Source organism: Beta vulgaris, chromosome 3 (genome assembly GCF_026745355.1).
Source record: "Beta vulgaris subsp. vulgaris cultivar EL10 chromosome 3, EL10.2, whole genome shotgun sequence".
Lineage (NCBI taxonomy): Eukaryota > Viridiplantae > Streptophyta > Magnoliopsida > Caryophyllales > Amaranthaceae > Beta > Beta vulgaris.
The window spans coordinates 5296851-5313247 of record NC_079204.1 but is presented as its reverse complement, the minus strand read 5'-3'; the positions used below and the strand labels follow the sequence as shown (position 1 = coordinate 5313247).

The following is a 16397-nucleotide window of genomic DNA, read 5'->3' as shown; positions in this document are numbered from 1 at the left end:
AGCAAACACTTTTATTACAAAATGAGCAAAATGAACAAATGAGTAAATGAGCAAAATGTCCATATGAGCAAATTTAGTGTCAAATGAGCACTTGAAATTCTAATTTATTACAAAAATACCCTTAGGTGTACCATACTCATGGTACACCCGGATGTACTATGACTCATGAGTGAACTCTAGTATTTGGTAATTGTAACTAACATAGGAGGTTCGTCGAGCCAAGATACTAGTAATTTTATTAATAATTGAGCCAAAAAATTTCAAGTGAAATTTCACATCATGACATCATCATCAACATATAAAAAAGAAAGTAGAGAACCAATAAGCTAATGCCACAACCACAAGTACACAATTGCAAAATTTACGCCTAAAAAAGAAAAGAATCATCCAATTTAAAGTAATCCTCCCTCTCTCATCTACCTTTTCTTTTTCTTCCTTCTTCCGGCGGAAATCGAAAAGAAAACCCTCCTTCCTTTCTTTCCTCCTATCGCAAAAAAAAAGCAAAGCGGTGTTTTCTGCAATTTTGCGCGTTTTTCACTGCGAAAAACTAGAGAGAGAAAGAGAATTTCTTCTCTTCTTCTCTGAGGTACGATCTTCTTCATTCCATGTTTTCTCAATCTTGTTTTAGTTTTGAATTTTGATGTTTTTGAGTTGTTCTAGGGATTTGAACCTTTCATTTTCGATTTTTTTGGTTGTTTTTTGTTGGATCTTGAAGATCTGACCTGATCTGATGTAATTTTGATGTTTTTAGGTTTGTTAGGGGGATGGCGTCTAAGAGGATTCTGAAGGAGCTCAAGGATCTGCAGAAGGATCCTCCAACTTCATGCAGCGCGGGTATGAATAATGAATTTCATGATTTGTGTGTTTGATGTGTGTAGTTGCTGTTTAAATGGTTGCGTAAATGGATTTGGTTGATTGCGTAATTTGATTTTGAGATGATGAAATTTTGCGATTGTATGGTGATTTTATGTGAATTTGTGATGCTCAGAGCAGGATGATCATGTAGGTGATGTAATTTAGTAGCGTTTTTATAATTTTTATGCCAAATGATCTTGGCATAGTTTCCGAATTTATTGTCATGTGTAGGTAGGTGATGTCATTTAGTAGCGTTTTTATAATTTTTGTGCTGAATGATTATCACATAGTTTCTGAATTTCTTGTCATGTGTAGGAATAGAACCACAAGGATTAATAGTAATTTATTTGAAATGAATTTTGTGGCGAAAGATTTTTAGATTTGGTTCTTAAGTACTGCCTTTCAGATAAGTGGTGAAAGGCTTATGACCGAGGGTACAAATTTTAGGACTGTGGTGCCAAAATTGTGCTGAGCGGGGGTAAATATTTATCAAAGGAGTTATTATTGGAAGGAACATGTATCGATTATGAGGAGGGAGAGAATAGAAGTAATCATAGAGCATGCTTGAAAGGGTGGTACATGTTCATCCATTACATTTCTGGCATCTTAACTTGGCTTAGGTCAGTTAGGTCTTAGGTGGCTTTAGTTGGTGTACTTAGATGGTTTTCGGCTATGTTACTCCGACACCTTCATTTACCTCAAAAATCGGGTGTTGTGTCCAACATGACACTTCGTTTAGATACTTTATTTTAAACTATAAACTTGTCTTTTTTCTACAAAATAGCCGAGTTGGACACTTGGACACCCGTATTTGAGTAGACACTCAATCTTTGTCTAATCAACATAGGTTTTCGGTAGGTTTGAGTTTTTTTTTTTTATTAATTCTGAATAAGTTTGAAGAGAATATCTTTTTTCTTCAAAGTCTTTTTAGATTTTCCTAAATGACATATGAACTAACTATTGGGATTTTATGAATTTATACATCGTATATCTGGTGTATACTTTCTTGTCACATATATTTAATGCTGATGTACTCCTTTTCTACTCCAACAGCTAATGCAATCCTGTGTTCTTGGAAGTTGTTGTGTCTTTTGCCTTTTTTGCACTCTTCATTTTCAACAAAGTTGTATTGGTTATGAGCGATATTCCTTTTATAGGATTCCAAATTTGGCTTAATTAAATATTTTTTCAAGGCTTCCTTTACTTATTGCCCGGGAGTTCAATAGCAAGTTCAAGCCCTCTTTTGTAATCAAGGCTATGATGGGAGCAACCCCTTTGCTGGTGTACAAATAAAGGTGTAAAAATCTAACTCTACCTATGTTACTCAGACTCTTTTTCTGACCTCAAGCATCCGTGTCGGATCCTTGACAAGCAGACATGGTTAGGACACTTGGACCCTTCATTTTGGGCCAAATTCATGAAAAAGTTTCACATGGAACTCTACTCTAACGTAGGTGGGACCCTTTTTAGTGGCATTGGGCAACAGTGTAGTATGGACTGTAGTATATTCTTTTGTGGCGCTTCTACTTTATCAGATAGTTGTTCAGTATGTCATATGTACCCTCTTATATGAATTAGTAGCCAGTGAAATTGTTAATGTATTCTCTTTCTCTGCATAATTTCCAGCAATTAATAATGGTATTACTCTGCCTGCATGAAACTAAAGTGTTCTAGGATTTCCTCAGCAACTGTCATATGCTTAGAGTTAAAGTATTCTATGCTCTTTTTTCATATTTACTGAAATTTCAACAGTAGTTAATGCTGGGTTCTTTGACCAGGGGGATCATCAACTGTTTGCTAATCCATTTTTTGCTTCATATCGCGGGTAAAGTCTTGTGCCTCATGGAGGCTTGCTATCTGACTAGAGGTCACTTAGATAATTTTTTCACTTTTCTCTCTTTTGACAACTTTTTTTTGGTCAGAGGGCAGTTTCAAGATTTCACCTTAAAAGTTAGATAGGTTGCATTATTACTATTATCGGAAAGTTTAAAAGTCAACATAGTCGCTTCTTGATAATTTTCACAAGTTATAGGATTCTTTTTCCGTTTTTCCTCTACAATGTTAGTTACACATTGTACTTTTATTTTTAGCGTAATGATTTTCATTAAAGTTCAGAGTTAGTTTTTTTTCTTTTTTCTCTGAAAATTTGGATGAATTTTTAAAAGGCACTCTTAATTTCCTAGCCCTATTCCCTTGGCTATCTAAAAAGCTTGAGTTACTCCTGTTTTCGATTATTTTCACCTCTGGTCTCATGTATATATCCCGTGTCGTTGTCGATTGATCCTTCTATTTTCGAGTTTCCTGAATTCAGCCACAAAGTTATACAATGCTATTGGATATATGATTCTCATATCCTGCATAACACGGGGTATAATTTGATTATTCGTGGCTATTTTTGATCTCAAGACGGCTGAGTTAATGGGTGGCGTATGGCAGAATATCGTGGTTTCAAGTGAATGGTGCTTACTTTTCTCTACACTTGATTCTCTATTGAGGAGATGTACATTTTTAGTTTTGAACTATATTTGAAAGGAAAGGTACACGCATGCTTGGTTCCCTTTGTGAAGATGGAAGCGAAATGTGTATGCTTGTATTCTAAATTATAATGCCATAAAAATTTCTAGTAATGATTCTATGCAAATGCTGTTTATTTTCTATAAAATCCTCAGAATCTCACTAGAATCCACCCTGAGATTTTGCATCATATTCTTTCCTACTATTCCCCAAGCTTTTTTGCTGAATCTCTGTTCTTTTTTAGCCATCAAACATGATAATTTTGGAGTCATTGGTGTTCCATAAGAAAATCATCCAGATGCTATAGAACACACTTTGACTGGCTCCATTTTGTGACAATTGTTCCATGGTGGTACATCTTTGACTGGCTCCATTTTGTGACAATTGGTCTCTGGTTGTAGATATATCCATGTAATTCAAGAGAAGTGTTGTTGTCATTTACTGTTTGCGAGTTACCCAATTGAGTTTTGATTGCAAAATTTGGTGAACTACAAATGTGTATTGCTTTATTTAGTCTTATTTGACCGGCTTCAGCATTCTTTCTGTATGTTAATATTTGGATGCTGGGTTTTGAAAAATTTCCTCCCTCAGGTCCTGTAGGTGAAGATATGTTCCATTGGCAAGCTACCATTATGGGTCCTCCCGATAGTCCTTATGCAGGGGGTGTTTTCCTTGTTACAATTCACTTCCCCCCAGACTATCCATTTAAACCACCCAAGGTATTTAGTATTTGTTTTGTGCTGCTAATCTTTCTGCCCTTGTTGCCTTCATTGTGTGTTAGGCCTTTTTTCGCTTAGTTTCTTTATCATTGTTAGCATCTGATATAATTGTTGAATCTTAAACTTTAATATGGATACTGGCTATGGAGACTGTTGTCTCTAATACTTGCCTAAAATTGATCCTGAACTTCCATCTTTGAAGGCTTCTTGTGCTGGTGCCTTCTTTTTTTACTGGGTGCTGGCATTTAGCCTTTTGGTTACTTGGATCTATCCCCCCTGTTCGAATTTAATATTTTGGTGGGCGATAAGCGCAGGTAGCATTTAGGACAAAGGTTTTTCACCCAAATATTAACAGCAATGGAAGCATATGCCTGGATATCTTGAAGGAACAGTGGAGCCCTGCCTTAACCATCTCAAAGGTCTGTACAAACCATGTGTTGAACTTTATTTTTATTTTTTCCCTTACGGACATGCATTCGACATGCAATACTTGGTAGTCCTGCGATGTATGGTTGCACCTAGAATCTATTTTCATGTTATCAACTAAAGCAGTGGACATAGTCCTTGCTTGAGTGTAGAACTAGACTAGAAAAAACGGTCTTGTGGAAAATCGTTGCTGATGTGTTGAACTGGGTGTGAACATTTCTTGTGAGCAGGTCTTGCTTTCCATTTGCTCGCTCTTGACAGACCCAAATCCCGATGATCCCCTTGTGCCAGAAATTGCTCACATGTACAAGACTGATAGGGCGAAATATGAAAGCACCGCAAGGAGCTGGACTCAGAAATATGCTATGGGCTAAAGACTTAACATGTCAGTTGGAGGGGGCAGGAGGCAGCTTAGTCTTTCAAATACTGTCTTCCAAGCTTATTGTAAGTGGGGTTGTAACCTTTTGATCAGTGTGCTCTGCATCCTAAGCTGGACAAAAGGTGTTGTCCAGTATTTCATTATGTTGAAAGAAAGAGAACTTATATGTTGGCCTTCAATGTTTGTATGAACGAAACTTAATCTTCAAGCTGTGATATATGACTGATTTGGTGCCCGTCGTTAACTCTAAATTTACCGTCTGAAATTACAGTTCCCCTTGATTTCAATTTTGCGTTACTAGTTGCCAATAAACATTGCTTTATTCATGACTTTTGAAGCTGGGAAATGGAATTTGTGGATTTTGGCTATGACAAAGAAAAAAAATGCTCGATCACATTATTTTCTTAATATTAAGTTGAAAAATATATGAAAATCTAATGACTGGACTCTTCTTGAGCATATTGCCTTGAAAATTGAAATAGCTCGTAAAGTGGGTTAGAGGGAGTTGTTAATTATCGGGAAGTTTCAGTAGATGTAGGATCCGTCAACATTCTTGGAACAACTTAAAGTCGTTTTCACTTGGGAGACAAAAATTCTCTTCAAGATCGGCGATCTTACACAGAAGAAAATGTGATTTCACGCTAAAAGAAAATCCGCGCTCCACAGTCCGAGCCTGACGATCTTCCTTCAGAACGGTACGATCCGAGGCGGCTTGTTTGACTGCATGGTCTTGTCTTTGGCTATTAATGGGGGTCAGCAACCTCACACACGGCGGGAAGCAAAAGAAACAACCTCCTTTTTCAAGTCTCTCCTTTTTCATTATGAGAGTAAATCTAAGTTTTTCTTCTCATTGATTCCCTTCGGCGACACCACCATTTCTTGCAGGCACTGTTTGGCAATCAAAAACAAGCTTAACTCACCATTGTCACCTTATCGTCACACCATGGATACCTCATACCCGTTGAGTGTATGTTTTAAGTAGTGCTCTAATTGGTAGAGTGCCACTGCATATCCTCCAACATGCAAGTAGTTAATGACGTCCCGCGGTGAAATGTGTCTATAGTTACCGGATTGTGTATTTCTTAGTTGCAACACTTTCTAATATTTAAGTGTTGTAGTTTAGTTGCAACGTTACTTATTTGAGATTTTTTTTTTCTATCCTCCATAAGTCCTTACATGAATTCCCTTTATTTCTTTTTATTTCTCTCCTTAGCTTGATTCATGTGTCTCCTCACCTGTTGCAACTACAAAAGTATAATAGATGACAAGAGTCGAGAATAATAACTTATACGTATTAGTATAAATTTGAAAATTTTCATATTTTTTGTCAGTTTATTCGAACTATAATAAGATAAAAAATACTTTGTACAAGAGATGGTAACAAATGGAGATTATATTCTTTAGAAGAGACATGGATTGTGGAATTTAAATTCTTATTTACTAGGAGTTTTGAATTAATAAGATAATAGATAATAGTGTCATAAAGATGATATCAACAATATTTTGTGGAAGGTGACCTTTCAAGCAACCGTTGGCCTATTAAAAGAAACTTAAGGAAACACTGGGGGGAACCGAGGGTAAATATTTGGAGCACCCATTGGTCAACCCAAATCTAGCCACCAAAAGGCAAAATCAACTTTACTATCTAGATTCCATTATCCAACTTATAATTGTGAAAGTCAAATTAAAACAAAAAGACCTTATAATTACAAAAGTCAGATGCATGCAGAGTGACCTCAAAAATTTGTGAATATATTCGAGGATTACAAATTATGTGTGTGTGTCCTACAAATTCACACAGTTACACCAGCTTATGCAATCTTGTAGATTTGGGAGTATCGTGTATTTGGTAGGCCCAAATCTATTTTCTGCTTAATTGCTGGTTTGGAACTTTTTATCTTGTTAATCTTGAGTCCTTTGAGTAGGATATGTCCTCCATCTTAATAAATAAAAGTCTCAAAAGAAAATAACTTTGGATATATTTCAATAACTTTTGTAAATAATTATATATCTTTTCATAAGTTAAGATAGGTTCAGGTGAAAATACGCGCCTTAGATAAAAAATATAAGCAAAAAAATATTTTGAATGTATATAATAGCTATCCTCAATAGTTGTGCGCTATATAATAGTCCACTTTATGTTAGGACAAACTTAGATGTTTTTTCTTTCGCCACATTTGGTTAAAATTAACCATCGGTATTGTTCATCACGATTATTGTGCTTAGTAATAAGCACTAAACACGCGCGGGGGTGTGTGCACCATCAAGCACTATATGGGGCCCAACAACACCATGCACCTCGCCAACACGATGCACCACCGAGCACAATTCAATACGAAGAATCAAGCTCCCATACGCCACGTTTCATGTACCACAAGGGCGCGGAGTATCGTAAAGCATTATATGGGGCCAAACCACCCCATGCACCTCGCAAGCGTGGTGCACCATCGAACACCATCCAATACGAAGAATCAAGCTACCATGCGCCACCAATAACCAAATGGCACCCAACCGGTTCATGCACCGCAAGGGTGCGGTGCATCGTAAAAGCAACGTGCAAGCACCAAGCAGCCACGACCCATGGACATGCCTAGAGCATCATCAATTACTACCTCCTAATGAGGCTTAAGGGTGAAAAGGCCTATTTTCCCATTGAACACACACTTTTGACACTAGAAGCACAATGACCTTTATTTATGAAAATGATATAGTAGTGCCCAATTTTGTTTTGCTTAAATCCACTCTATATGACATGTAGATAATTTAGGTATTTTTTTCTGGAAAAATTTATTTTTTTTGTGGAAAATGGACTAAATGTGACGAAAATTAGAGAAAATAACGAAAAATAGAGGGAAAATAGGAAAAAATGTGTAAAAATACTTTGCGACGTATACTTAATTTACGTATTTTTTGTTTCTAGAAAGAATCATATTTTTTTTGGAAAATGGGCTAAAATAAGGCGAAAATATAGGGAAATTTGGGAAAAAATTTGGAAAAATATGTTCCGATGTATAATTATTTACGTATTCTTTTTTCAAAAAAGTAATTTATTTTGACGGAAAATGGACAAAAATAGGCGAAAAATAGTGAAAACTTGGGGAAAATACTTGGAAAATATTTCATGCCTCGGAATAACTTTCAAGTACCCCGGGTGCCTGACTGTCCCCCTGGGTTACTCGAACCTTCATTCCTTGTCCACTTTTGCCTTCCGTTAGCTTGCTTGGCACGACCCTAACTAAGCCTAGGTGGGTCTCCGGACGACACCCCATGACCCTTCCACGGCACGAGTGTGCCTTCGAAGGACCTCCAACGGCCTTGGGGTGCACCCTATGGGAACCAGTGCCCGGGCCCTGGGTGGGCCGGATTCGTGGACTATAATCCATGTTTTTTCAGATACTCGCGCCATTTTCCGACTTCTCGGGCCCAGACGATTTTTTTCGTCCCGGACCTCCATAGAGTCCCCGGGGTCCTTGACGATCCCCAGGTAGCCTTAGACCCTCATTTCCTTCCCACTTTTGCCTTCCCTTGGCTCGCTTGGCACGACCCTAGGGCACGAGTTTGCCTTCAGAGGGCCTCCTACGACCCTGAGGTGAACCCCATGGGCACCGGTGTCTGAACCCCGTGGGCGCCCGAATTCGTGGACTATAATCCATGATTTTTCTAGTTTTCGGGCCATTTTCCGACTTCTTGGGGACCGACGAGCTTTTTCGTCCCGGACCTCCATAGGGTCCACGGGATCCTTAAAGATCCCCAGGACGCCTCATTTCCTTCCTACATTTTTGCCTTCCCTGCTCGCTTGGCACGACCCTCAGTAGGCCTACAAGGGCCTCCGACCGGCACCACATGCCCCTTCTAGGCCACGAGTATGCCTTCATAGAGCCTCCCAAAACCCTGGAGTGCACACCATGGGCACCGATGCCCGGGCCCCACGGGCACCCAAATTCTTGGACTATAATCCACGATTTTTCCAGTTTTCGGGCCATTTTCCCACTTCTTAGGGCCCGACAAGTTTTTTCGTCCCGGACCTCCATAGCGTCCCCGGGATCCTTAAAGATCCCACGGGCGCCTCAAACCATCATTTCCTTCCCACTTTTGCCTTCCCTTGGCTCGCTTGGCACGACCCTCGGTAGGCCTACGAGGGCCTCCAATCGGCACTATATGGCTCTTCCAAGGCACGAGTGTGCCTTCAGAGAGCCTCCCATGACCCTGGGGTTCACCCCATGGGCACCGGTTCCCGAACCCCACGGGCGCCCAAATTCGTGGACTATAATCCACGATTTTTCTAGTTTACGGGCCGTTTTCCGATTCTCGAGGCCCGACAAATTTTATCGTCCCGGACCTCCGTAGGGTCCCCGAGATCCTTAAAGATCCCCAGGACGTCTCAGAGTCTCATTTTCTTCCCACGTTTGCCTTTCCTTGGCTCACTTGGCACGACCCTCGATAGACCTACGAAGGCCTCCAATCGGCACCACATGCCCCTTCCAGGGCACGAGTGTGCCTTCAGAGGGCCTCCCACGACCCTGGGGTGCACCCCTTGGGCATCGGTTCCCGAGCCCCGCGGGCACCTTAATTCGTGGACAATAATACACAATTTTTCCAATTTTCGGACCATTTTCCAACTTCTCGTGGCTCGCAAGTTTTTTCGTCTTGGACCTCCATAGGGTCTTCGAAATCCTTGAAGATCCCCAGGACGCCTTAGACCCTCATTTCCTTCCCCCTTTTGCCTTCTGTTGGCTCGTTTGGCACGACCCTCGGTAGGCCTCCGATCGGCACCACATGCCCCTTCTAGGGAATGAGTATGGGTTCAGAGGACCTCGCATGACCATGGGGTGCACCCCATGGGCAATGGTGCCCGGACCCCGCTGGCCCCCGAATTCATGGACTATAATCCACGATTATTCCACTTTTCGGGCCATTTTCCAACTTCTCGAGGCCCGACGAGTTTTTAAGTCTTTAAGGATCCCGGGGACCTCCATAGGGTCCCCGGGATCCTTAAAGATCCCCATGACGTCTCAGACCCTCATTTCCTTCCCACTTTTGCCTTTCCTTGGCTCGCTTGGCACGACCCTCGATAGGCCTACGAGGGCCTCCGATTGGAACCACATGCCCCTTCGAGGTCACGAGTGTGCCTTCATAGGGGCTCACACGGCTCTGGGTGTACCCCATGGGCACCGGTGCCCGAGCCCCGCGGGCACCTGAATTCTTGGACAATAGTCCACGATTTTTTCAGTTTTCGGCCCATTTTTCGACTTTTCGGGGCTCGGCGAGTTTTTTCGTCCCGGACCTCCATAGGGTCCCAGGGATCCTTGAATATCGCTAGGGCGCCTCAGATCCTCATTTCCTTCCCCCTTTTACCTTCTGTTGGCTCGCTTGGCACGACGCTCGGTAAGGGTGTGCAAAAATATCCGATCCGAAATATCTGATCCGAAATATCTGATCCGAAAATCCGCCGATCCGATCTGAAATTTCGGATATCCGATCCGATTTTAAGATTTCGGATATTTCGGATCGGGTATCCGGATCGGATACGGATCAGGATTTTTCAAAAATTTCAACGGACCCGATCCGAAAATCCGGCGATCCGATCCGAAAAGTTCGGATATCCGAATATTTCGTATCGGATCCGGATCGCAATTTTCCCGATCCGAAATTTTCGGATCCGATATCCGACATTGAACACCCCTAACGCTCGATAGGCCTACGAGGGCCTCCATATGGCACCACATGCCCTTCTCAGGGAATTCGTGTGCCTTTAGAGGGCCTCCTACGACATTGGGATGCACCCAATGGGCACTGTTGACCAGGCCCTAGGGTCCAAGGGTGCCTCAGGATCCTCCATGGGGCGTCAGACCTTCATTCCTTCCCACTTTTTCCTTCCCTTGGCTCGCTTGGCACGATCCTCGCTCGTCCTACGAGGGCCTCTTGATGGCTCCTCATGCCCCCCTTTTAAGGAACAGGTGTGCAATTTTTTATATGTATATTGTAATCATGACATATGTGTGTATTGCAATCATTGCCAAGGGGTAAGTTCTAAATATATGGTTGTACATACGATATCATCCAATATCAACTAGCGGTTGAACCCCGCAGGTGCGGTGAATCATCAATTACTTCCCCCTTGTCTTTGCGATAGCCTATGCAAAACGTCCATCATTTTCTTTTGGTGTTAAGTAGTATACTAGCTTCGCCATAGTAACAAAAGTTTGATGCCACAAAGTGTTCAAGTCGAACCTCACCGTCATCTTTAATTACTTAGGATTTGGGGAGGGGGGACGAATCGAAGTGACATAGGGCTGAATCTCAGTATCTTTGCAGTATGACCACTCTGCCACTTACAATACCCCATCGCGTATTTAATTCGTCTGCAAAGGATTGAACCCGACGCTCGGTAGGACTTATACTTCAAGGCGACCCTCACGACGCATCCGTCGCGCTGGCTTAGCCTACGACACGTGCCCTTGGGGGCCGAAGCCCCTACTGTAGGACGACAATTAAGCGACGGGCACATGCATCGCTTCTGGCCCGGATTCTGACTTAGAGGCGTTCAGTCATAATCCAACACACAGTAGCCTCTTACCACTGGCTTTTCAACCGCGTGATTACCAATTGCGCGAATCAACGGTTCCTCTCGTACTAGGTTGAATTACCATCGCGACATTGTCATCAATATGGTAAAAGTAACTTGTCTCACGACGGTCTAAATCCAACTCATGTTCCCTATTGGTGGGTGAAACACTTGGTGAATTATGCTTCACAATGAAAGGAATATATAGCCGACAGCAAAGGATAAAAAAAATGTCGCTATGAAACAATACATAACAACAACAATAATAGTGATGAGCAATACCAATGGTTAATTTTAATCAAATGTGGCGAAAGAAAAAACATCTAAGTTTGTCCTACTCTTACTAATTTAACATAAATTAAAGTGGACTATTATATGGCGCACAACTATGGTTTTTTTTAGGAAAGTTATTATATACATTCAAAATATTTTCGATCGTTATGTAGTATATAACATGATAGCAAATTTGTATAAAGACACAATTTTACGTTAAAATAGTGTTTGATATCTATCTAATTCTTTTCATATTAACATTTGTTACATATAAAATCACAAGGAAATTAAATACTAGCTCATTAAATTACCAAATATCTCCTAAGGATTGTTGAGTCAATTTTAACTATCAAAATTACATACTTTTACCTTCTTTTTGGTGTACCAAAACCAAACATGACCTATCAATCTATTTCTACAATAGTTAAGAAATAATAAGCGAAATTTACTTTGTCTGCGTACATTTTTAAGTACTTCCTTCCACTTCAAAGTATATGAAACGTTTTGACTTGTACACTATTTAGTCACTTTCTTTGATTATGTCCTTTGATCATGTTTTATAAACTTAAGGAAATAAATATAAACATATGAAATCTTATTAGATGACTTACATCCATCTCAACATATAGTTTCAAGATATCAAATTTTAATAAATTTTGTAGAAAATAAGAAATATTAATGATAATGTTATGTATTATTAGCAACCATACCAAGACAAGTATTTCAAGTAGTACGAAATGACGGAATTGCATCATCCGATGTAGGCTATGTTCAGTTCACCTTATTTTTGCTTATTTCAGATCTAATAAGATCAGATCAGATCATAAAAAATAAGTTCAGATCAGATCAGATCAGTTCGGATCATGCTTATATTTAAAAATCATTATATCTTTCATTACATATTAGTAAAATTTATAATAATTGAATATTGATAAAGTACTCATTGAGACGAATTAAACAAAACTCCACATGATTATATTTTTTCTTATATATTGAGAAAAATCTAAAAGATAAGATCTTGTAATCAGATTAGATCAGAAAAAATAAGTTCAGATCAGATTAGATAAGTTCAGATCAGAAAATTTCAGGTGAACTAAACATAGCCGTAGTGATATATGTAAGAAATCATACCCGAAAAAAGATTTAGATAAGAATGATGGGCCATCAAACATTCAAACTAATGGGTAGAGCTATAAAAAATTCAGAATCTTAATTATGTGCATGCATTTCGTTTAAGCTTTGTTTGGGTATAAATAGACAAAAGTTGGAACAACCAACATCAGCATCGCATAATTAAGATGAACAATATCGAATATAATATATGTGGGGCTAATTAACTTCCTTAAATGTTTAGGAAGGGTTTTACATGAAGAGAAATTAAAACTTTTTGGTTGGTTAATAGCCAAGGACGATAACTCCCATTATGTGGAAGAAGTCCACAGCTCCTTACTAGCTGCATATTATTTGTCTCGCTGTGGTGCATGTGTTACTTGCTACAAGTTTATGTTCTGCATTAATATATTTCATACAAATCAGGGTAGGGGTTAGTTCTAAATGAAAATTATCTCTGTTGTCTATTTCTTGCCATTTTCGCAATGGCATCGGCCGCCGAGTTGACATCTCGTTTCTCATGGACCCGGGTGAATTTATCTTCTTTTGTTCTAGATTACTTCCTCTGTCTTTTTTTTTTCCTTCTTTTCTCCTTCATATTATTTTGTTTACCTCGCTAGGTACATATAATTATTTTTTTAATATTTTGGTCGGGATGAGAGAAAGAAAAGTGGTGGGACCAGATGTAGCGGGTGTAAGAAACGTGTAGCCCGTATGGGACAAAAAAATATTACCTAAAAAGAAAATCGGGGAAACATTAAGACACAAAAGGGTTACATATTTCTGATCTGACTGTCTCCATAGAGGCATAGACCATAGATGATATCACGTACGTATGTAACGTACAACATTTCAGCACCATGCACTTTGAGCTCTCTTATCTTGAAACAACCTGCATGATGTCTTAAAACAATCTGAGACATCTGTTTATATGTGAAAAATATATAATACACGTTGAAACATATTACATTTAGTAATATATAATTTGTACAAAGCAAACTTTTTAGCTAAAGAAGTGTTATATATTCAGTCATGCTCATGAACGTTCTAGAGATCTTTTTTATATACTACTATCATGCACGAAGAAAGTACTGAGAGACAAACATATTTTAAGTTGCTACTACACTACTAGTATAACTGTATAAGTAGACAAGCTAGTATATGGAGTAGCTAGCATCTCACATAAGAGCTTATGAAAAAAGAAATAAACCTTGTAACATATGTAAGTACAGGTTTTTCATTTAAGTATCTTCATAAATTCTTTTACAAACAAATGTAACATCCCAGATTTGATTAAAACAACGTAATAACAAAAATAGATTATAAAATGTTTATGTAAACATCAATTATTGCATTAAAAAGAGGGTTGTTGGCACAATTTATAAATATAACAATAAAAGTGACTGACATGCTTTTTAAATTGAAACAGAGGGAGTATAACAAGTTAACGACGCATCGGATGAACCAAGAAGTTAGAAAAGAGCAAGCCTGACATGAAAAAGAAGAGCCAGTCAAGATAGCCAAGGAGACTGCCTGACACCAAATAATTAGGGACCCTTTGATGGCTAAATGCACCTTAATATACTTAAGATTCAATGATGCAACTTTAGATCCCTAAATTAACTCAAGGAGCAGGCAAGTCATCCTTGGCTACCAAACCAAAACACCCTTTTCTTCATGCAAGTAACTTCTCTTTCTGTTATTCAAAATTAATGAAAAAATAGAGTTTTGTGATGCAAATTTCGTATACCAAGCTCATCTATTTATACATACTAATGGCTATAATATTCTGTTAGCCCACCATGCAACTCTGGGTACCATTACATTCACATAATATGGTCAGGCATTTTTCCATTATTAAAGTTGTTTTCAAAGTGTTGACTTAGTTTATTACAAATGATGATGCATGGAATATATTCTTACATGATTAAGAGAACTTAGGGGTCTATGGATCTTAACTTTTGTATTTTTATCCCTATTTAGCTTAATGGATTCTTGGACTAATTTGGCAAAAATTTGCTTTCCTTACCCAAATGTAATTGTTGTAATACCTTTATACTTTTGATCTAATTAAACAAGTTGATTTCACACTTGCTAATACAGAAGTTTGATCATTGTTATTTTTAATTGTAATAAGTAACAAATGAAAGATTTCATAATTCAAAAATATTTATTTACACAAATTTAACAAGCTGATTCAACATGACTATTGTTTTTCTTACCTATTTATTACAACTAGTAGTCAAAACAAGTATGTAAATAGAGGAAAAGTAGAACTGCGTGTTGATTATAAATTGTTGAAACCCATTGAAAGTCCACTTATGAGTGTCCCACATTGAAGAAAGAGGAGAGAATAAAACACTTTATAAGATGAGGAGTTACTCCTCCTATCACCAATTGGTTTTAGGATGGAACCTCCTTGAACTTGTAAGTGGGCTAAATTATTCTCCTCCTTATTAGGTTACCCAGACTCATTTCATATAATCTGAAAATTAACATGGTATCAGGGGCGGATTTAGCTTATAACACGCTGATGCACGTGCACCAGCAATAATAAAAAAAAAAATTCAGAAAATCACGCACGATTATTTTTCCCTCTGTAGACTCAGCAACGTTCTTTTCCTCACCCCACAATCGCGACCTTTCTCTCTCATAAAATCCCCAACTTTCTCGCTGCCTCGCTTCGTCCGGCGGCCTCACCGGCGGCGCCTCGCTGACTAATAGTCTTGGGTGATTCGTGGCTTCGTCACTGCTGGTGGCTTCGTCCTTCTTGGGCGATTCGTGGCTTCGTGCAACCACTGACTGTTCGTCTGTTCCTTGACCATTCGTCGACGTGCAGCCGCAAAAGTGGTCGGAATTCATTCCTTGGTGGACGACGGTGGACGGAAAAATCGTGAATCTGCTCTAGGTATATCTTAATCTACTCAATTTGCTTGATTTTTGTTTTACTTTATAGATTAGGGTTTATCAATTTCATGTGAATTAAAAAATAAATTGCAATTTCAATTGTTATGGGTGTTTATATATCAGATTATGTAATGTAGAATTGTTATAAATGTTGATTTTGTTGTTGTATTTTGATTTGTGTGTTATTGGTGTCTGATAATTGAAATTACATTATATTTGAATGGGGTGTTATCTCTTGGTAACTTGATTTTGTTGATGATAGTTGATGGTCTATGACAAATTGGCATATGTTTCATTTTTTGAGATACATCAAATTTAGTTCAATTGTTACTTGATTTTCAGATTTGATAATGAAGAGAAAACGTACTCCAAACAAAATGCAAAACCTTGCTAGTTATTTCACAAAATGCAAATAAAATCTCCAACTTTCAGATTCTAGTACTATTTGGTTGTATTTTGTATAATAATTGGTTATATATTTATTTTCTTTTCGATTGAAATTTAGTTTGGAGTGTTTTTTATTAAAAATTATTTTGATTTAGTGAACGGTAATTGATGGTGAACCACCATTAGGAAATTCCTGGATCCGCCATTGCATGGTATCAGAGCTCGGGTTACGGGTCTCGTCTAAACTGGGTATTTGATCGCT

At 38.7% G+C, this 16397-nt stretch overlaps 1 protein-coding gene across 1 annotated transcript; it reads left to right on the top strand.

The window, feature by feature from the left end:
- Positions 1–401: 401 nt before the first annotated feature.
- Positions 402–5128, top strand: LOC104888303 (ubiquitin-conjugating enzyme E2 28). Its single transcript, XM_010673231.4, has 5 exons — positions 402–586; positions 752–834; positions 3961–4088; positions 4403–4507; positions 4745–5128. Exons 2-5 carry the CDS (start codon positions 765–767, stop codon positions 4886–4888), a joined length of 447 nt encoding a protein of 148 aa, XP_010671533.1. The 5' UTR covers positions 402–586; positions 752–764; the 3' UTR covers positions 4889–5128.
- The last annotated feature ends 11269 nt before the right edge of the window (positions 5129–16397 follow it).